The 21,942-nt window shown below is 39.9% G+C and overlaps 1 protein-coding gene across 1 annotated transcript in view; it reads left to right on the top strand.

Annotated features, from left to right (window-relative positions):
- MYO10 (myosin X) overlaps positions 1–21,532 on the top strand; it is a gene marked incomplete at both ends in the record, with an annotated part of 166,368 nt that extends 144,836 nt beyond the window's left edge. Inside the window, 14 exons of the mRNA XM_082015005.1 lie at positions 578–673; positions 4,024–4,117; positions 4,898–4,953; positions 7,333–7,475; positions 7,939–8,133; positions 9,468–9,625; positions 10,926–11,049; positions 13,940–14,237; positions 15,854–16,061; positions 16,627–16,763; positions 17,710–17,830; positions 20,124–20,576; positions 20,948–21,139; positions 21,422–21,532. Of these exons, the coding sequence (XP_081871131.1) occupies positions 578–673; positions 4,024–4,117; positions 4,898–4,953; positions 7,333–7,475; positions 7,939–8,133; positions 9,468–9,625; positions 10,926–11,049; positions 13,940–14,237; positions 15,854–16,061; positions 16,627–16,763; positions 17,710–17,830; positions 20,124–20,576; positions 20,948–21,139; positions 21,422–21,532 (2,386 nt within the window). The remainder of the gene's footprint in view (positions 1–577; positions 674–4,023; positions 4,118–4,897; positions 4,954–7,332; positions 7,476–7,938; positions 8,134–9,467; positions 9,626–10,925; positions 11,050–13,939; positions 14,238–15,853; positions 16,062–16,626; positions 16,764–17,709; positions 17,831–20,123; positions 20,577–20,947; positions 21,140–21,421) is intronic.
- Between the last annotated feature and the right edge of the window lie 410 nt (positions 21,533–21,942).

Raw genomic sequence — 21,942 nt, 5'->3', positions numbered from 1 at the left:
GTTCATGATTGTTTAATATATCAATAGTTAGATGTCCAAACTACAAATTAGAAAGATGTAACTTTTCATCAGCAGATGAGTGCCCAGCTTTTTCTGGAAGTCATCTTCGGAATAATGTCTATGCTGACTCATAACCACACAGAATCACTAATCCAGGTTTTGTTTGCTTTTTGTTTTTAATCTTCAAGAGCTTTCTTTTTACCACTCCAAAAATTAACTTGGGTATGCAATCAGTCAGAAATATATCCTTTTCTCAACTCAGTTATCCTCACATCTCTTGAGGTTTGATAATGCTTTTTCTTTAGTTCTTCTTAAAAGAGTAACAGAATAGTCAACTTGGTATAGTCACATTCATAGTAGTTTGAATAGTTGTACCATATAGGCAGGAAACACAACTGTACTTTGGTGAATTAACACTGTCTGATAAATCACATTGTGAGTTGTCTTGCAAATGAACCTGATTAAGGCTGACTGCTGTTATTTTAAGTATCAGTAGTTTGTGAGCCTCTCAGCAGAGCAGAATTTTCAAAATGTTGACAATCTCTAATGCTCAATTTTGGTATTTTCTTCTTTTCAGAGAGATTGTTGATAATACAGGCAAAGAAAATGGTATTGATCTAATAATGGGTGATAGGACCTACCACTTAATTGCTGAGTCTCCTGAGGATGCAAGGTATGAAAATCATCAGGCCGTTTTCTTTTCCTTTCTTTTTTTCCTTTTTAACTTCTATGCCATTCTGACTTGTGCTTTCATTAATTTGTTTGCCCACTGTCACAAAACATTCAGGCTGTGTTAAACACGTTGCATTTAATACTTTTTTGAAAGGCCTGCTGAGAAGATCTTGTGGCAGAACATTACTGGGAAGAGTCAGACTGCCAATGAAAATTTGCCTAGAACTTGTATGTTACCCATTTATTACTAGCAACTTTTTGAAATATGTCTGTAGAGAGACAGTCATCAGCCATTGATGCTCGTCTTGTGCATTACCCTGCTGTGTTTAGCTGCATAGATTAAATCAATATTTAAAACCCTGTAATCTGCCTGAAATACTATTCTTTAGGGTTGGGATCTGTTTGCCTAAGCAGAGCCTAAATTTTTTTCAGATGGAAGTTGTAATGTGGTCATTGGGTCTTAGGGTGAAAGCATGTTTATCAATAAGAAGAGTGTGCAGAGTGTTTCCCATTCTGCTGATTTAAAAAGGGTCTTGCTTTTGTTGCTAAAGGATCTGTATCAAACTGTAGGGGAGGCTGGTAGGTGAGGAGCAAGCCTGACTTGTCAGATCAGCTGTAGTGCATCTTTTAAAAAAAAAAAAAAAAAAAATTCCCCACATTACAGTTCATGCAAGATAATAATATGCTTGCCCATAAAAATCAAGCATTTAAATGAAGTGAACTTTGTAATCAAAGCTTATTACCCACCGCCTTGCTGCCCCAAGGCCAGAATACAGGATGCCTCTGTCAACAGCACTTGAGCTAGTTTTGCTCTGAAGCCTTGAAAGTTGCTTTGTATTGTATTCTTTTTAAAGGCATAATCCCTTCCTATATCACAGGACCCTGAGTATAAATTTAGCAATGTTTACAACGCAGAATCATTCTTCATTTTTCAGGCATCCTTAAAATTACACTTGAAGTAACTGTGAGCTTTCCAGTACTCATTGTTAAGATTCTTGTGTGATGTGAGTATATTTTAAAATGAAGGCTTAGCTAAAGTCTATTAGACTTGTGTACACGCCCTGGGGAGCAATAAGAAATTGTCAGCATAAAGACTTGTTTGTTGTCATTTTTCTTAAACATGGAGGATGAGACAATATACACTATTATTGTGTGTAGTACAGTAACACACCATCCAGATTACCATCGAGATTTTTACCAGTGCATTTCATGTTTCTTTTTTCTCAGTCATCCCAGAAAACTTCAATGAGGGAGATGTATAAGGATTTGCAGATGGACTAAAGTCAAAGCCTCGTTAATGTTTGGCATTGTTAAAAGTGAAGTATAGAATTACTGGACTGTGTTGGTTCTGGATCTGCTATTGAAAAAAATATTTTGTACGTGGGCTGGGTCATGATCTGAGGTTGCGCTTTGTTCAAATGATGGGGAAAAGCAAGAGAAACCTGACACCCCCCAAAAGAAGACTTACTGTATTGATCATGGAAGTGTATTTGAGAAAAGAAGTAATGCTTCAGTGGGCAGCCATTACTGAGGGTTTACTCCTTTCAAACCCCTAGTCTGTCTTTTGCCCTGTTCCTGGGTTCTAGGACTCAGCTGAAAACCAAAGGAGGTACCAAGAGGGAAGAAAACAAAAGGAGAGTAAAGTCTGCCTTTGTCTTTTGCAAAGTGCCACGATTAATTTCTTTTTCATTGTTTACACAATGATTACATGAAATTCTGAAAACTCTGAATTGTTCTTTAAAATCCAATAATAAATTACTACTAATTGTGCATATAGTGCTATGAAGTCCTTTTTTTGTTTTTAAATAGAAGATTGGCAGTTAAATACATTTGCAATTCCTGAGCCCAAAAAGGGAACCTGAATTTAATTTGTGAGAATCTTGGTAGATGAGGTTTAGTTTTCTTGAGCTGGTGGTTTCTTCTCTTTAGATGAGCCTTCCCTCATTTTGAGGGGTTTTCCGTGACCTTGTCTTACACCCAGCGAAGTAAGTGTTAAGTACAGCCTCTCTCTGGGTATCTCTGAGTCGTAGCAAAAGAACCAGCACTAAATACGTTCTCATCTTCTTTATTGTCAGGCACTCTAAATCTTCGGTTTTCTTCATGCCTTGCATTGTTTCTAATAAAAGCATAAGCTGTTTGAAGGACTTTAGGATACAGCAGCAATGGTACTGTTTGAGAGACTACACAGGTTTTCTCAAGCTATTTTGGCAGTTTGGTTTCCAGATATCTACGTTCTGGGGAACAGTTGGCTTCTGAATGCTGGAGTTAAGGAGGCAGCACTTCATAAGCATAAATTCTGTAACTATAAGCAGTTGTAGAAAAGATAGCTTTCTATTGAAACCCAGCAGTTTTGCATTTGTTTCCTCATCCTGGTCGTGGTGGAGAAGCCTCTGCAGAAAAGTGAGTCGTCAGTTTTAAAGGCTGGGCTTTTGAGCCCTTTGAAAACTTGGCCTCAGGTGGTTTTCATTAGAATGGCAAATTCATATCTCAAAGAATGGTATTCAGGAACCTGCCGAACAGGCCAAGCTCTGCCCTCAGATTTCAGTGGGATTGCTTAGAGCAGTTGAGCTTTAGCATATGCAAGTGCCAGGAGGGTAGAGATTTCCCAGAAGCAGAAGGTGTGTTTGGAATTAAATCCTTCTGCAACTGGCGCTCAGCACTAGGGGCCGAAGTACTGGAAACCTCTCTGCCAGTTTTCCTGTTGTGGATATATACAGGGCCACCAGAGTGGCACAGATTGGCTCTGGTTCAACTTCACCAGTCCTTCCAGCAGCTGGATTTTCCAGTGCTCCATGGGGAACAAAAAACATAGAGGTATTTGCTTTGGATTTTCATTCTTTTTCCCCTCTCAGTTGTGCTTCTACAGCAGACTTGGATGGACTTGAGTGGTCTTTGCAGAGTGTCATTGTAAGAAATTATTGCCAGTCACTCTATCAGTGCAGCAGAATTTATAATCTGAAGGTTGGGTTTCCCATTAAAGACTTTGTGTGTAGTTAGTAATGTATGGCGCTTTTCCGGACGAAATATGTGGAATGTGTTAAAATACTCTCTAAGCACACAGATATTTCAGTGTGCTTACTGCCAGGTTTCCAGAGATGCCACTTTTTGTACAAGGTATTTGTCTGCAGGAAGAAGATGACATGAGCTTGGATGAGAGATCTGGAGGGGCTTGCTTGTACCCAGTATTACTTGAACTGACATAAAGCCTTGCTGCTTTTATGCATGTTGACAAAAGGAATCTTAAGCAATTTCCAAAACCTGCAGAACCTGCTAGATCTCTGCAGACCAAAGGTGACAGAAGGCTTGTGCAGAAGCAGCTTTTTACTTACACTGCTGCCTTTCTCTCCACAGCCAGTGGTTTAGTGTACTGAGTCAAGTCCATGCGTCCACAGAGCAAGAGATCCGAGAGATGCATGATGAGCAGGCAAACCCACAGAATGCTGTGGTAAGTCTAAATCTGAAGAACTTTACAAAGCAAATGTTTTTAGAAAACAAGGGGCACTGTGGTGGCCACAGCTTGAGAGTCACAACCTAGGTTTCCTTAAATGCAGTGGTAGCCGTGACACTGGCTAGAGGCTCCATGTCCTTGACCCTGTAGCTATACAAGAGGGAGTCTGACTTCTGATTCCCCCCCATCATTCGCCTTGATGAAAAAATGAGTGTTGTTTTTGGGGGTGGTTTTTTCTGTTCCAGTTCCCTATCACACCACAGTGTACGCTCGAGTTTGAAGTTCTGCAAAGATGCGGTTAATCAGTAAATTAAAAACCCAAGAGTTGAAAATTTGAGATTTCTCTGGTCATGCGTTTATCATTCTGTACAACATACACTGGGAATAAATGGGATAAATTTGGAACCTAATGTCAAGCAAAGGGCAATAAAAACTTCTCCTGAATGGCTTCAGAAGTTTGTTCTGAGAGGATGCCATTGATATTGGGATGGCACTTTCAGGTGAAAAATTCAAGCAGGTTTGGAAGCATAGAAAAATAAGAGCAGTTTTTGAGCTGCCTCCAGCTTAACTAGATATAATATTTTACTGGGTCATTTATCTGAGTCTCTTAGCTTTCCCCTCAGCAGTTTTAATGGTTAAGAGAAACTGATGCCCAAATCTGCAGTTCGTTTTGCTTGATCTAAGCTGCTGCTTCTTTCACCTGTCTCTGAGAAGAGTACTGTGAGTAATGTAATAGTAAATGTCTTCCTCCTTTTCTGGTTGGATATTTGTTTGTAGGGTACACTCGATGTAGGACTAATTGATTCTGTCTGTGCTGCTGACAATCCAGATAGGTAAGTCAGAACCATGCCTGGTGACTTCCTTTCTTTTTCTTCTTTCTCTAGCCCAAATCAGATGCTTTATACTTTAGTCTCTATATTCTACTGACCAACCATGCATTTAAGCGATTCATTATTGCCTCCCTTAGCATAGTACTAAACACTACTTGTTAAAACATGGAATAGGAATGGTGGTGGTTTTTGTGGGGGCTTCACTAACTTCCCTGACACTGCTTCATACATGAACTGTTCAGCTACTAAAGTGATCCAAAAGTAGAAGATTAAATATTTCTTTCATTTATACAAGTAATGCTTCTGAAAAAGAGCAGCTTATTTTTGAGTCCTTTAGCAATATAGTAGGCAGAAAAAATCATTTTAACATTTTTCTGTTCAGCTTCTCATGCAAGAGAATGTTGTATTCTACAGGGATGAAAATTATTTCCCAGAATAAAAATGTCTTGCAACAAAGATGACAATGTAGCATAAAAAATAACCGTCAGGATATTCTTAGTTCTTGAACTGGTAACAGTGTTTTGGGGGATAAAATGTAATCTGGGTTCAGGCTATGATGCTGGTTATAAGATTACTGTCTGTGAGGTATTATTTGTACTTTAGGAGTTCATTCCAGTGTCCTCATTGCACAAGCAATGTGAAACAGCTGGGTTTAAGTTACTCGTTTGTCCTTGGCCTGCCAAGACCCTGATACCACAAGTTGCAGTGACTATAAGCCCAGGTTTCCTAAACAGTACAACAGAAATGTCCAGAACTTTCAAAATTTTAAGTTAGAAAGGCATTTCTCCTGTAGGCACACAGATATTTTTTTTATCCTTGTCATTTTATTTTTTTTAGTTCTCTGAGTCGAAATCAGTGATGGAAGGTTTTTCAATTAGTAAATGAATTTGACTAATAGAGGCAATTATTTTTATCTTGACACATATGAACTATTCTATTGCAAGTTCAAAAGAGAGAAGCTGAGCAGAGAGCCCTTCAAATCAGTATTCAGCAAGAATCCCAAGAACGGGGCTTCTGTTATTTTCCTGAACTGGGGAGGGGGGCCTGGAAGGTTGGGTATTGCTGTTCATAACCTCCTGTTTGATAGCTTCACCTACCATAGTTTATCCCTTAGCACTCTCCTTTTTCAGTTCTCTTGCTACAGCTCATCTGTAGCTCCTGTCCTGTATATCACATTATCCAGCTTTCTAGAGTGTGCTACATGAACCTCAATCTAAAGCTGCCTCCTCTTCACACACTTTAAAACGTGGTCAACAAAATTCTTCAGTTCACATGCCCACTTGTTTCCTCATCCACTGCTCCTCCTGAATAATGTAGCACCACAGTGAGTGTGACCAAAATGTTGAATTCTCATCACTCCCTTACTCCCTTCCATGGCACTGGTAAGTGCTACCGGTAGATAACTCTTAGATAACTTTTAAGATAACTTACATACTTCTCCTGTTACTTGATTTACTGTACCCTCCCTTCACACAGTTTTTCTAGTTTTTCCTCCTAATAATTTTCTTTACTTTTTTCTTTATCCTGTCATCTCTCTAGCTTTTATATGGCATACACTGTGTTTGGAGAATGGTATCATATTTGGGTGAACCTTTCCATCCCCGTAAACAATTTTTTCATTGGTCCTGACTTCCACCCAGTTACCTTCTCACAAGAACCGTACAAGGAAGGCCCGTGAGCTGCTCCCGCATGGGCTGGCCCAGACTGCATTGTTCCCATTTTCTACATCTGATACAGTTCTGAAAACCTGTGTGTGTTCCAGGATGAAAAACAAGTGTTGTAGGCTGTAGAACCTGCCTCTAATCCAGAGAGCCATCAGCACAGTTCACTTGGGCTAGTTCTTCATGCTTCAGTGAGTCCTGGTGTAGGATTGGGTAAAAGCCAGACTCTCATTAAAAATACATTGTACTCTCTGCGAACTGGGTTGCACTGCATTAAAAATAAAAGAATCTGTGTTCACATGCTGCTTTACTATAGACCTTTGTAAATCATAGCTGGTTTTAGCTAATGTAGCTACTGAAGCAGACACTCTAAATAGAACTGACCCTGAAATAGAGTTTTGATTCACAGCCAAAACTGATTAAAGATTGGAGGTTTTTCTCACCACAGATTTATTTTGAGATATTACAAGTTGTAATTTAATGTAAACTTTCCCACCATTCAGAGCTGTAGCATTTTGGTGTGAATCTAACATAATTGAGTCGTTTCAGATGCTTAATTTTTTGGGGGTATAGTGGTGTTGAAATAAATGCTTTAGAGGTGAACAGTTTTTCTCTGAATAGAAAATGCAAACAATGGATAGTGTTTATGGTTATGGCGAGTGAGGTAAACAGTACGTATGTTGGTTCTAAAGGCTTTTCCAATCTTCATTTATTTTCGTAGACCTAATTCATTTGTGATCATCACAGCTAATCGTGTTCTTCACTGTAATGCTGACACCCCTGAAGAGATGCATCACTGGATAACACTGCTGCAAAGGTCGAAGGGGGACACTAGAGTGGAGGGACAGGAATTCATTGTGAGGGGTAAGAACTGAGTGGGGCAGTTACAAAGTGATTAACATCCATTAAGCTTCAAAGAGGTTATTCCTACAGCACAATCTGGGTAGTATGTTAGCATTGCATGGCAGTGTTGGAGCCTCATCTTTTTACAGTGGAGTTTACTCACAAATTAATACAGCTGAAATTATACTCCTACTATGCCATGTAAGAAAACACTGTAATCATGACAAAAGTGTTAATTGTAAATTGACAAGAGAATTTTTCTAGGTAAACATCAAAGTAGAAAAGTTTTTATATGGATTTTATCTAATATCTTCATCATTTCATAGTTTGAGAATTTTACTTAGAAGTGTTTAATATGTGGGCTAAACACTTCAGATCATATTTTTATTGTTGTTAAAAATATACAATTAACTTTTAGCAACTTAATTTTGTCCAACTCTTTAAAAAAAAAAAAAAAGTATGATTCAAATTGTGTCTTTAACAGGATGGCTACACAAGGAAGTAAAAAACAACCCAAAGATGTCTTCCTTAAAACTAAAGAAGCGTTGGTTTGTTTTGACACACAATTCTTTGGACTACTACAAGAGTTCAGAGAAAAATGCTTTGAAATTGGGTACACTGGTCCTGAACAGCCTCTGCTCAGTGGTCCCACCTGATGAAAAAATCTTCAAAGAGACAGGTAATTCATAGAATCACAGAATCATTAAGGTTGGAAAAGACCTTTAAGATCATCAAGTCCAACCATCAGCCCAACACCACCATACCCACTAAACCATGTCCTGAAGTGCCACGTCTGCACGTTTTTTGAACACTTCCAGTGATGGCAACTCCACCACCTGCCTGGGCAGCCTGTTCTAAATTGTTTCCAATGTGTTCCAATTGTTTGCTCTTGTTCGAATATGCTTTCAGTTGCCTTCTGTCCTGCCTACCTAGTAATGCAATGAACAGTGCATAAGAATATTTTAAATGGATTATTACAGTTGCAGTTTAATGAACAAATCAGGTTCCTAAGTCACTGAGGTGTTTCAGAGGGAATTACTGGTCAAAAAAAAACAGAGGTAATAATGTATACAGGAGTAAAATTTGTTCCCACCAGCATTCAAGTTATCCTAGACCAACACTACTGCTAAGTTAGTGTGAACACGTAACACTTGCACATCAAAGACCTGGGGAAAGACATACAGGTAAGCACTCTCCTCATACGTTATTTTATGTGCTGAGGAACTATGAGGACTAATACTGGTGGAGCAAGCATAGGGAGATCTAAGTAAGAATCCAGCTTATGCTAACCTACATACTACATCTGAGTCAGCTCCCCTGTGCATTTTCAAAAGTGGTTTTCAACTTGGAAGTGGCTGTTTGCAAATGAGAAGCGACTGTTGACAGTCCTGTATAATCTCACTGGGGTCACTGACACTTCAAAGAGGCTTTCGCTAGTGAAAGATGAAATAGATATTCTTTAATTGAATCAGCTTCATAAAAAGCCTATACAATGATGCAGCGAGAGAATTTGAACTGAAATACTCTTCCTGTCACAGCTGCCACTTCACTGGTATGAAATTAATGACTTTTTTTTACAGAAGAGGTAGTTCATGCTTTATACCTGTTTGTATGTCTGCTGCAGGTGATGAAAGACTCTCGCATCCCAAGCAAGGTGCTCTTGGGTTTTTCCTGTTACAGCTAGGACTGGAGAAGCAGGGCCACAAGCCACTGGTGGCTAGCAGTGTTCCACAGTGTTGTCTTACTGTCACTTTTACTGAGATTCCAGGATAAAATGAGAGGCTGCATGGTGGTGGCTGTACTCTCGGATTATGCCTAAGCTTTTTCAAAGGAGAGGATCTCCTTTAACACCACAGTACCTCTATTATGATACTTACTAGTCACGCAACTTCTTAGCTCCTGAAAAACCGCCAGCGTGATCCAGAGTGCAGCACTCGGGGTCTGATGGGACTACAGCTGTTTTCAGATAGAAGTTGGGACTTCTATGATCAGTAATTTTTACTGTTGTGCTAGGTTATTGGAATGTGACTGTGTACGGACGCAAACATTGTTACCGTCTCTATACAAAACTGCTTAACGAGGCGACCCGCTGGTCAAGTGCCATTCAGAATGTGATTGACACAAAAGCGCCAATTGATACTCCAACTCAGCAACTTATTCAGGATATTAAGGTAGGAGTAAGCAGGAGGGCATGGGGTGGGAAAGAACGGTTGCTTAAATATTTGAAATTGGTCTCTTTTTTTATGTTGGCTTTGCCATATGGGGTAATAAAGCAGAAAATGTGAGTTTTAATCACACATCGACATGCACTGAAATTGTGGAACCTGAATGATTTCGCTGACCTGATGAAGGAATTTCTACCTAAACAGAAAAAGAGCAAAGTATGAGGTGCAGCGTGGAGGGCAAGAGGGATAACCTTTTTTCAATGAAAACAGTAACAAGTTTTAGTGGTTTGTGTAACTTGACAAGATGTTTCTGTACCAGGCAGTGCAGCGCAGTGTGCAGGTTCATGAGTTAGCAGAGCTGTTTGGCTGTGTCCAGAGTGAGCAGCACACCAGGATGTGCACTGGATAGATCTTGTGATTATTTTTTCTTTTATTATGGTTCATTTCTTGTTCTGTGATAGCACAGGCTAAGCATCTCAGGTCTCTGCATGATGAGAAACATATTCAATTAATGCTTACTGCATTATGGTCCTGTTGGAGACAATTGCATGTGTATCCAGAGAATGTATTTCTGGAGATTTTTCATAACTGTACCTTCAGGAGGGAGGATGATGATTCTCAGAAGAGACCAAAAAAATAGGCAGGGGGGAGAACTGCTACTTATCCCTTAAGAGGGTGCCACTTCTTCTCTCATGGAAAAGAAGTATCAAGTCCTAAATTCAAGACTATGAACGCTATTCTTCAGAGCAGTAAACATATGTGGAAGTTGAGGATTGAGAGAAGACAGTGGTCACACACCTGTCAAAAGTGGCCTAAGAACAAGCAGTATTTGGACATCAGAGTGGGTGCATCAGGTTTACAGTTTTTCTGGACTATTTTGTTATGGTAGCTCCTGTACGTTCTAACTGAAAAGGCCAATTAGTTATGCTGGAGAAATATTTTTAAATAAAACTTGAATACAGATGTCTGAATTCCAGTTATGAAATACTGGAGTAAAAATGATTGCAAAGTGAAAACACTCTTCAAAAAACTTTATGAAACTTTACTTTTGTCTCCTGCAGCTCTGCTGTGATTTGTTTTTTACTGCACAGATAAAGTAAGCTTATGCAAGGCCTGAGGTTAGCAGATACTGAGCATTCATAGCCCGCAGACTGCCAGGGGAGCCGCAGTACCCACAACTGGATTTAGCACCAAATAGAGTCAGTAACACTGACGACTAATTTTTTCACAGACAACCTAAAGGCACAAAGTATTGCATTATTGTTAATGCTGGGCCCCAAATCCTCCTATTTTCTTACCCTAATAGGAAAACTGCCTGAATGCTGATGTGGTTGAACAGATTTATAAGAGAAACCCTATTCTCCGTTACACTCATCATCCGTTGCACTCGCCATTACTGCCGCTGCCGTATGGGGACATCAATCTAAACCGTAAGTTTTTTCAAAAATAGAAACACTTTTCCATATGAAAGACTAAACCAGAGGATGCACATTTTAAAGTCAATGGGCTATAGTGAAGTAATGGTAGGCAAAATTTATGTTTATAATACAAATAGACAAGTTTCCCTTTTCTCTTCTGGGAGGTAGGGAATAGCAGTTTGGGCTTGTGGTGCTTCTGCGTGTGCGTTACAGAAGGGAAGGTTGCTGTTGCTGCTGTAATATGTTTGTTACCTTCAGCAACGCAGCTAAGACCACAGAGTTTGAAAAGCCTTGCACTGAAGTAAGCAACTAAACCCAACTCATTCAGTGTCCTTGAATCATATTCTTCTCAGATTGTTGTTGCTTCCTATCCCATGTGGGGAGCTGCAGCAGCCACAACTTCCAATTAACAAGTGTAAGTTTCATCAGTTGAGTTGGGAAGCATTATTTTCGGGAAACGACATTTGAGTGGACATGTGTTTAAAAAGTAATGGTTCATTTGTTCCTGAAACAGGTGTAATCATGTCTTTTAATATACTTGGCTGAATCACTTAGAAGTCTATTTTGAATGGATGGTTCAGAGCTATTGATGGTTGTGAATTTGGCATCCTTAAACGGATCTCTTTATCTTATTTTGCAACTGTGTATTAAATAAGATATGACTCAGATCAGAAGTTTCATCCTTGGGAGGGCACAGCTGATTAAAAGTTAAGGTATTTCAGGTAGGAGTTCCTGATAACCCAAGCGATATCCTTCTGCTCAAATGACATGGAGAAGGAAAATCTAGGAGAAACCTTTCCCTTCTCTTCCCCTTCCTCCTCCTCCCGTACAGTGGCAAGGCACAGTTCTGGCCTTAGAATCATAGAATCTTTGGGTTGGAAGGGACCTTTAAAGGTCATCTAGTCCAACCCCCCTGCAGTGAGCAGGGACATGATCAACTCAAACAGAGCTCCATCCAACCTGACCTTGAATGCTTCCAGGGATGGGGCATCTACCACCTCTCTGGGCAACCTGTGCTAGTGTTTCACCACCCTCATCGTGAAACATTTGTTCCTTAGATCTAGTAGAATTCTACCTTTTAGTTTAAAACCATTACCCTGTGTCCTATCACAACAGGTCCTGCTAAAAAGTCTGTCCCCATCTTTCTTATAAAGCCCCCTTTAAATACTGGAAGGCCACAGTTAGGTCTCCCCGGAGCATCCTCTTCTTCAGGCTGAACAACCCCAACTCTCTTGGCCTGTCCTCATAGGATAGGTGTTCCAGCCCTCTGATCATTTTGGTGGCCCTCCTCTGGACCTGCTCCAACAGGTCCATGTCTTTCCTGTGCTTGGGACTCCAGAGCTGGATGCAGGACTCCGGGTAGGGTCTCACAAGAGCAGAGTAGGGGGGGCAGAATCACCTCCCTCAACCTGCTGGCCACACTGCTTTGGATGCAGCCCAGGATAGGGTTGGCCTTCTGGGCTGCAAGCCCACATTGCCAGCTCATGTCGCCAGCTTTTCATCCACCAGTGCCCCCAAGTCCTTCTCAGCAGGGCTGCTCTCAATCCCTTCATTCCCCAGCCTGTACTGATACTGAGGGGTGCCCCGACCCATGTGCAGGACCCTGCACTTGGCCTTGTTGAACCTCATGGTGTTCACATGGGCCCATTCCTCAAGCTCATCCACAGCCCTCTGGATGGCATCCCGTCCCTCAGGCATGTCAACCTCACTGCTCAGTTTGATGTCATCTGCAAACTTGCTGAGGGTGCACTCGATCCCACTGTCTATGTCACTGATGAAGTTATTAAAGAGTGCTGGTCCCAGTACAGACCCCTGAGGGACACCGCTTGTCACCAATTTCCATCTGGACATTGACCACTACGCTCTGGATGCGACCATCCAACCAATTCCTCATCCACCCAACAGTCCCAACCATCAAATCCGTATCTCCCCAATTTAGAGAGAAGGATGTTGTGGGGGACCATGTCAAAGGCCTTACAGAAGTCCAGATAGACCACATCCACAGCTCTTCCCTTGTCCAGTGATGTGGTTGTCCCATGCAGGAGTGCAGCGTGGGTGCTCTTTATTCCCCATGGACAGGAACAGCTAGCTTCCTCTGAGGTAGAAGTCTTGCCAAAGTCTTTCTATACTCAATGTAGCTCCACAGATGAACTGATGCTTAGTTTTTGCTTTGATTTGCAGTTGAGTTCTAGTTATTTTCTGTATTAATGTAATGTCAGGTTTGAAACTTCATAAGATATGTTTGTACTGGTTTGTGCTTTGATGGTTAGTAGGACTGATTCAGACATCAGAGCAATCTCTTCCATCTCTTGAACCCAAGAACTGCATGGTGCTTTTAAGTAGATTGTGGAAGTTGTTAACCCACGCTGAATAACCTGTAGTACAAAAAACAATCACCACCTTCTCCAGCACTCAAAAAGCAAGTTGCAGTTTCATGGCAATGATTTAGTTTAGTATTAGTGTTTGGGTTTAATTGCAATGCTACTGCTGTAGACAAAAGTGATGCCATGTACCTTTGTCACTTTCCATAATGCAGTCATGCTTTACCTCACTTATGATCTGATTAGATTTTTCACTTTCTTGTGACAGCAAAAAACTGATAGACACTTCAGCAGTGTGGACTGCTCTGGAAGGAAGATTCTCTGATCAAGCAAGATATACATTTTAAGTTTTGTTGTCAGAAAATGTCAAAATGGGATTTCGTTAAATTCGGATCAAATCTCAATAGCAAAATAGCTCATAAAATGAGTTTGCATCATACATTTGAAATAGAAAAGATCCATTCTAATGTCCTGCATAGTAAGGGTCACAGAGTAGCTTTAAGCAATTCCTATGTTAAGCCTGAGTGCTTTCTCTTTCGTATCTCAATCTAAGCACCTTTTTCCCTATTTTTCTTTTGTAGTGCTGAAAGACAAAGGCTATACAACTCTGCAGGACGAAGCCATCAAGATATTTAATTCTTTACAGCAACTGGAGTCTATGTCTGATCCCATCCCTATAATCCAAGGTATCCTCCAAACAGGACATGATTTACGACCTCTTCGAGATGAGCTCTACTGCCAGCTCATCAAGCAGACCAACAAAGTGCCTAACCCTGGGAGCGTGGGCAACCTGTATAGCTGGCAAATACTCACCTGCATGAGTTGTACATTTCTGCCAAGTCGCAGCATCCTCAAATATCTTAAGTTCCATCTCAAAAGGTGAGAAGCTTTGAACTGCTAGAGCAAGAAAAGAAGTTTCTTCGCCTCCTGTTTTCTTCTCCGCAACCTGTAGCAGTGTTTAAACGTCCTGAAGTAAGATTTGAACATGCATTCACTTAGTGAACTGGTTATGCCAAACAATGGATCAAAAAAAAAAAATGTTGTAAGAAAAGTGTTTGATATAGGTGTAGTTGTAATCATTTGAAGAATCAAGCAAAATCCCACTAAACTGAATGCATAATTTCTTGATGTTGACCAAAGCGGGGTCTTTCTGTCATTGTATAAAGTTGCTTAAATGACTTGCAGCCACTACCCCCAGGTCCCATTCTCAGTTGTAAGAATTCTTCATCCTGCTTACCTTAGTTTTGTGAGGCATGCATCGTGCACATAAAAGAACATTACAATGTTTCAAGATGTGTTTGAGGTAGAAATGTTTGTTTTCAAATCTAATTTTAAGATGGTAGTGACCATTTTAAAAATAAATAAATAATTTTTGGCAGTTCAGCACTAACCAGAATGTGGCATTCCTCTTTCTGTGATGCAGCAGAAGAATGCAAAGAGTGTGTCATTAGGAAAGCCAGTCCATTAACAACAAACTGTTTTCAATCATTTAAAAGTCATGCTTGTGTTTGTGCTAGAGCGTGGACTTTGTAAATCACTTTGCTAAATGTAATTATTTTATAAATATTTGTAAAATGCTTCTATTGAAGATGTACCTTTCAACCAAAGTCAGATTAGTGAAAAATGTCAGTCACTTTAATATAACTGTTAAAATGAAAACATCCAACATTGATTTACTTTCTCAGTTTAACGTGGTTCATAAACTGGTCAGCTAGTTAAAAAAATTGCAGCTAATACAACATTTGTAGGTTGGTTTCAATATTACAGGTACAAAGTCATCTTACAGCATTGCTGTAATCCTGCAGTAATCTTTTTATGGCTTGTAGATCACAAATCACTGTACTTTGTCAGATAACTTAAACCTTAGTAGCTCTAAGTAGTTGCTATTTTATCACTGGAGATATTACAGAAAGACTCCGTATTGAAAGCTACCTGAATTCAACAGTTTTCAATAATTAAGGGTTAAGTTCATTAAAGTTGTTAGTGAATACACATAATACTAATTGCTGAGCAGTAAGGTCTAGAATCTTTAAGAAAATCAGGAATAGAAACCAAGTCTCCTAAGTGACACTACCACAAAACTGAGCAGTCAAAAATACATTTTATATAAGTTTTTTTTCTGAAGTACCTTAGTACAGTTGTGCCTTCATTCAACAACTGTTAGTGACAAAAAGGGGAGTTGATTACAAGATTTTTATAGTTATCTTGCTGTCAAATCTGAGTCATTACAAGGTTCTGGTAGTTAATGCTATAAAGGTAGGTCAGTTTTTGCATTCCATTAGGCTTGTAGAACAAAATGATGGACACATATAAGTTGTCCCACAGTAAATCACAAGTTAGAACACTTGCCTCGATAGTGGAGATAAACCTTTGAGCATGTCAATTAAATAGCGTACTGGGTACCTAAGTAGTTTCAGGAAAAAAATCCATTCTCAAATAAGTAAACTTTCCATTTCACAAACTGGAAGCTTTAAGTAGCAATATTTGTCTCACAGGGTTCGTGACCAGTTTCCAGGAACTGAAATGGAGAAATATGCACTTTTTACGTACGAATCTCTGAAGAAAACCAAGTGCAGAGAGTTTGTGCCATCGCGGGATGAAATAGAAGCTCTGATCGGCAGGCAGGAAATGACATCCACAGTTTATTGCCATGGTGGGGGCTCCTGTAAGATTACAATCAACTCTCACACTACAGCTGGAGAGGTGAGGAGTGGTGACAGAATGGCTTTGGCACAAAATCAGCCTGTCCCTTTACATGCCAGTTCCAGCCAGTAGTAGCACCAAACTTCGGAAGCGCTGGGAGTTTCTCTACCAGCCTCTCCTTCACAGGAGGGGAAGGCTTATAGAGCTCCAACCCCCCAGCGTGTTCTGAATAAATCCCTGCTGTAAAAACTGTCTTTATTCTGCAGAGGACTACCCAACTATAGTTCCCTCCTTCATGAAAAATTACAGGAAAGACTAAGCAATTCAGTAGAGGCATTACTGGAATAACTTCAGTAGATGTCGGTGTGTATGAGAGTCATGTTGCTTCCTAAAGCTGGAAGACTCTTGTTGAGTTGGTGAAATACAGGGGTTATATCTGGCCAGGTGATGGCACACACATATTCTAAAAGCATTAGCATGACTTACCTGAAAACTAAAGTGGAATATGACAACAATTACTACTGCTGATGAGAACATTAGCAACATTTTTAGCCTAATGTAAAAGTCTTACTCTGTGGTGCTGCTTTTCCATGTTACGTTTTTTTCATGCGCTGTTTTTCATTAGGTGGTTGAAAAGTTAATTCGTGGCTTGGCCATGGAGGATAGCCGAAACATGTTTGCGTTGTTTGAATACAATGGAACTACTGATAAAGCGATTGAAAGCAGAACCATTGTGGCTGATGTCTTGGCAAAGTTTGAAAAGTGAGTGTGCCTCTCCTTTTCTCTCACCACTCTAATAAGTAGCAATTAAATAAATTTCCAGTGTTGATAATGCTGAATTTTCTGTCTCTTGCTTGTTTGTGATGACGCAACTAAATTACACACGTGACCATTTCTGGAACAAAATCATCTTAATTGTTTTTCTTAAAGGAATAAATAAACCACCTATTCAGTTGCGTTTGGTTTTCCTCTGTCTTGACACGAGTAATGTTTCTCATCACTATTTCCACATTTTCTTTTCCACTACTACAAATTTTTCCACCATTACTAGCATTGTGGCTGCCCCAGTACTGGGCGAACTGAATTCCAGGCGGCCATTGCCATTCTGACTACCCATTGCCTAACTCCACGTGGAAGTCACCACAGTACAGCTCACAACACTTTTCTTACTGGTAAAATTGAAACCACCTGTAGCAATGTAGTAAGAAAATGCAATACAAGCCTAAGTACCTGTTTGTCATCCTTATGTTACATGCATGGCAATCAGCCTCCATTCTCCACATAATAACAGGGGGAATTCCTTTTTGAATGTCTAACGTGTTGTGCAGTTACATTTTATAAGAGGACTGAATAATGTTGCTTTTATCAGCACCTGACTAAGCCACAAATAAAATTTCATTAAGGGAATTTGGGTTAGAAACAGTTGACTGAGAACTGAGTCAACATCTGTAAGTCCTTGATTTTGCTGTAGGCTCTAAATATACATATACACACAGACACACACTCCCCCCCGCCCCATCTCTCCAGATGACATCAGTCAGGTATACTGCTGAAAACCATTAGCTCCTGTCAACAATATCAGATTGATAGCAGGTGTAACAAAGCAAAATCCAGATGATGCCTTGCTTAGATTCTTCAGGTGTCAATTTAGAAAGGAGTTTGATTTCACTGATTGGATCTCTCTTTCCCTCTTCACACACCTGTGCAGGCTTGCTGCCACTGCTGAAGCTGGGGAGATGCACTGGAAGTTCTACTTCAAGCTCTACTGTTTCCTGGACACAGAAAACGTCCCAAAAGATAGCGTGGAATTTGCCTTTATGTTCGAGCAGGTAAAGGACAAAGGTTCTGTTCTGAGGCACAGGAAGAGGAGGAAAAAAGCAAGAGATCTAGGCAGCACAGAGAGAGTTTTGATTATGCTTCTGTTTAACTTAATGCACTACTTCTCAAGCACCAAGTGCAAAGAAAGCAGTTCAGTGGTCAAAGTCAGTTTATCCTGACATAGGTGAAGCACATACAATTTACCTTGTGTTATGGCTTTTCTTACTTCTGCATTACTTGTGAGTTGCTTTAGGTATAGCCATAAAAAATTGCGTAACTGGGTCTAAGCTAGGTAAAAAGAGGGTAATACTTGCTTTTAATTTTGCTCTTATGAAACCATTTTCTTAAGAAAATGCAAGAAAATATGTAATTGGACAGCAAATTAATTATTAGAGACCCATATAGGCAACTATACAGAACTAATAGAAGAATAGCTTTTTCTGTTTTCAAAAACTGATTGGTATTTCATAGGCACCATAGTAAAACAAACCAGTTCAGTCTCAGCAGTAACCGAAGGACAGCTATGATGAGAAGAAATCTACTTAATGAATGTGCTGAGCTCAGGATGAGGCCATATTGCAAATCATAAAAAGTGAAATTGATTTATAAGGAAAATTAAATGCGTCAGAAGTTGGATTTCTATTACATGAAGTCCTGTAGTTGCTCAGAAACTCTCACTGATGGCATTTATTATTGTTGATTGACCTTCTCCTTTTCTACTATTTTGCAAATGGCTAAAAATTCTTCAACTGGACAGGTTCTTTCAAGTGGGCACTAGAGACAGATAAAGTTTTCTGTGTAAGGCTATTTGCAATGCCAAGACACTGGCGTTCTGTTGGTGATCAAGCACTGACACATTTCAGTTTTCATATGTATGAAACCTTTTCCCCTTCCACAGCATCAGAAACAGCTTTACTGTAATAGAGTATTTCTTTCTTGTTCACAGTTTAGGTTTTAAGGCACCATATTACATCATGAGGCTACCAAAAGTCTCCTTCCAGAGCCTATTACTGTAGCTGAAGGGTGTGGGCAATAGATTGCCTTGGTTGGGCTTAGAATTGTTGCCATTTTGACTGTCTGTCTGGCTTTACATATAGAGGAGTCAGCCAGTTAATGCCTCTGCTTTGGGATGAAGTTTAAACAGTAAGAAGAAAATCCATGAGAGCTCTGCATCAGGTATTTTACATTACCTTTTTGGTTTAAGAGGCAGATTTAGATAATTTTCCATATGAAGAACTAAAACAAGCACATTTGCTGAAGCAGATTGTTTTCATGCAGCATTCTGGTCTTTTTTCTAATTGTCTGCTTTTGATGTCAGTCATTGACTTTTTTCAGACTATGAAGAAAGTTCCTTTTTGTCATCAGTTCTGTAACCTCCATTATTTTAAAGTCTGAATCCTTTAATTCATAAGGTGCTGAAGAAAATCTTTTTGTTCTTTCTCATTAAAATACTGTACTTCCATTTCCACAAGACATTTCCTTCTGCATGGGTACAATCTCCAGTAAACCACCTTGCATGTTTAAAGGCACTTTTGTCTCCATCCTAAGCGTGCACTTAAATGAACTAGCTCTTACTCAGATGTCAATTCTCTCTGGGTATTTACTTAAACTGCTTGCAACTCCTGCATCTCCAGACATGAGGCGTGTTTGTTACCTGTACTAGTGTCATACGAGAAAAAATCCTAGCTGCTGCACATTTCCAAAGGTTTGAATGGGTGTGCAAAGAGCTGGGGTTTGAAAGAACTGCCTTCGTTCAGAATCTCATCCCCGATGCTACAGACCACTACAGTGTATAAAGTTTTACTAACTTTATCTGGGACCCATTGAAGATTTACTGTTTTCCTTCAGTGGGGTTTATTACAAATCTGTTCTAGGGCTTTGCTTGTTTGGTGGGAAACATCAGTTTTCACAGCCAGATTATGGATAGCAGTAAGCAAAACTAGATACCCATTTCTTCCTACTGACCTTGAACATAGATAGCTTCCTCCCAATCAAGTGCTTAGATTCTGATTTTCTCCCCTTTACATTTTATTTTCCATTTTAGAAATTGAGTTACTCTCATATATGTGAGTTCACAAAGTACTGTACCAGTAACAGTAATTCCTGTTTAGCAAGTTCCTCAGTTGTCTTGCAGTGCTTCTGTTAAACCCAGTCTTACCCAGTTTAATGAATTTGCCAAGAGATTTACCGCATTTGATTTATTTAATGGATTGTTTGCTTGGCAGTAAATCTACTTCCTGTTTCCCTCTTAGTCCTTTCAAAGACTGGTTTGTACATTAAAGCTACCTTTTTTCCCCTTGATAGGCTCATGAAGCAGTGATTAGAGGACATTATCCTGCTCCTGAAGAAACCCTCCAAGTCCTTGCAGCTTTGCGACTTCAGTACCTTCAGGGAGATTACACTCTGCATACCACCATACCAGAAATGGAGGAAGTCTATCCCTTGCAAAAGCTGAAGTCTCGGATTACACAGTCTACCAAAACATTTACTGCAGCAGAGAAGGCTGAGAAGAAACGAGCCAGCTTTCTTGAAGGAACATTGCGGAGGAGTTTCCGCAGTGGCTCTGTCAGCAAACAGAAGGTTGAGGAGGATCAGATGTTAGACATGTGGGTCAAAGAGGAAATCTCAGCTTCCAGGACTAGTATTATTGACAAATGGAAGAAACTCCAGAGGATGAACCAGGAGCAGGCTATGGCAAAGTATATGGCTTTGATTAAGGAATGGCCTGGCTATGGCTCAACCCTCTTTGATGTAGAGGTAAGATCTCCTGAACACTCAAACCACGGTTTATACTGTATAGATGATGATTTCATTACGGAGTAGTGAAACCATAAATATGGTATCACAATGCTCAGACAGATGATGTAATAAAATCTCAGATATTAGAAGCATATTCCTGTTAGCAAGCACTGTAGCTATTTAAATCCACTAGTTAACCATAAAATACAGAGGGACAGAATGCTAGCCTGATGGGCTGCAAACAAGTTTGAGACATGTAAAAGGCTATGTTCAAAGAGGGACAAGCAATATGAACTTTTTAAAAAATGGTTACAGACAAGAACCTCAACAGTGAGTGTTGTGTGGCTCCTTCTGTTCCCTTTGCTGTTAATTTACATTTTTTCCTCTAGTGTAAAGAAGGGGGATTCCCACAAGAGTTGTGGCTTGGAGTCAGTGCTGATGCAGTTTCTGTCTACAAGCGTGGGGAAGGAAGGCCTCTGGAGGTGTTTCAGTATGAACATATCTTGTCATTTGGTGCACCACTTGCCAACACCTACAAGATCGTGGTGGATGAGAGAGAACTGCTTTTTGAAACGAGTGAGGTAAGAGAAGAAGGAATTTTGTTATTGTGGTCTTCCTGTTCTGATAGCCAGGCTACTTACTAAGTTCAGAAATTGCTGCCAGTGTTACAGATTTATTCAAGACCCCTGTAAAGCTGAAGGGAAGACAGAGCGAGACGGATGGAAGTGCTCAGTGGTTTTATTCGTTTAACCACAAAAGGGTTTTGTGGACAGCTTGACAGTTTTATGTTGTTAGCATATGAAGAAATCGTTTCACACACTGTTACCTTACTAAGAACTTTGCTCTTTATACTCTTTCGGCAGGTGGTTGACATTGCAAAGCTGATGAAAGCTTACATCAGTATGATCGTGAAAAAACGCTACAGCACCTCTCGATCAGTGAGTAGTCATGGAAGTCAGGGCAGCTCCAGGTGAAAACAAAACCAGTTCTACTGTGCTCTAAATAGAACATACCGCTGCTTGGCCTCAAAACAATCTGATGATACTGATCACCTCTGTTGACAAGCTAACCAAGAACCAGAGCTTCCACAGAAATTATCTTCAAACATTGTTTTAGAAAGACTGCAGGGTGGGGAAGGGAAAATCAGCTGAAATAGTCACATACTAGAACTGCTGGCTCGTTCAAAACTTTCCAAAGCATTATTATCGTCAGTTGATGTAACAAATGCCTTAAGACTTGATCCACTGCAATCAAGCAGTGATAAGTGCCTTACAATATTAAACCCAACTTGTATTGACCTAAAATTGCTGATAAAAGTCAAGAGGATTTTTTTTTTTTGTCCGTTTGGAACACTGAAAACAAAGTTATATTCATCCATTCTGCA

This window comes from Phaethon aethereus (genome assembly GCF_964289735.1).
Source record: "Phaethon aethereus genome assembly, chromosome: 2".
Classification (NCBI taxonomy): domain Eukaryota; kingdom Metazoa; phylum Chordata; class Aves; order Phaethontiformes; family Phaethontidae; genus Phaethon; species Phaethon aethereus.
Note: the sequence above shows the minus strand (reverse complement) of the source record. Positions and strands in the feature narration are given on the sequence as shown.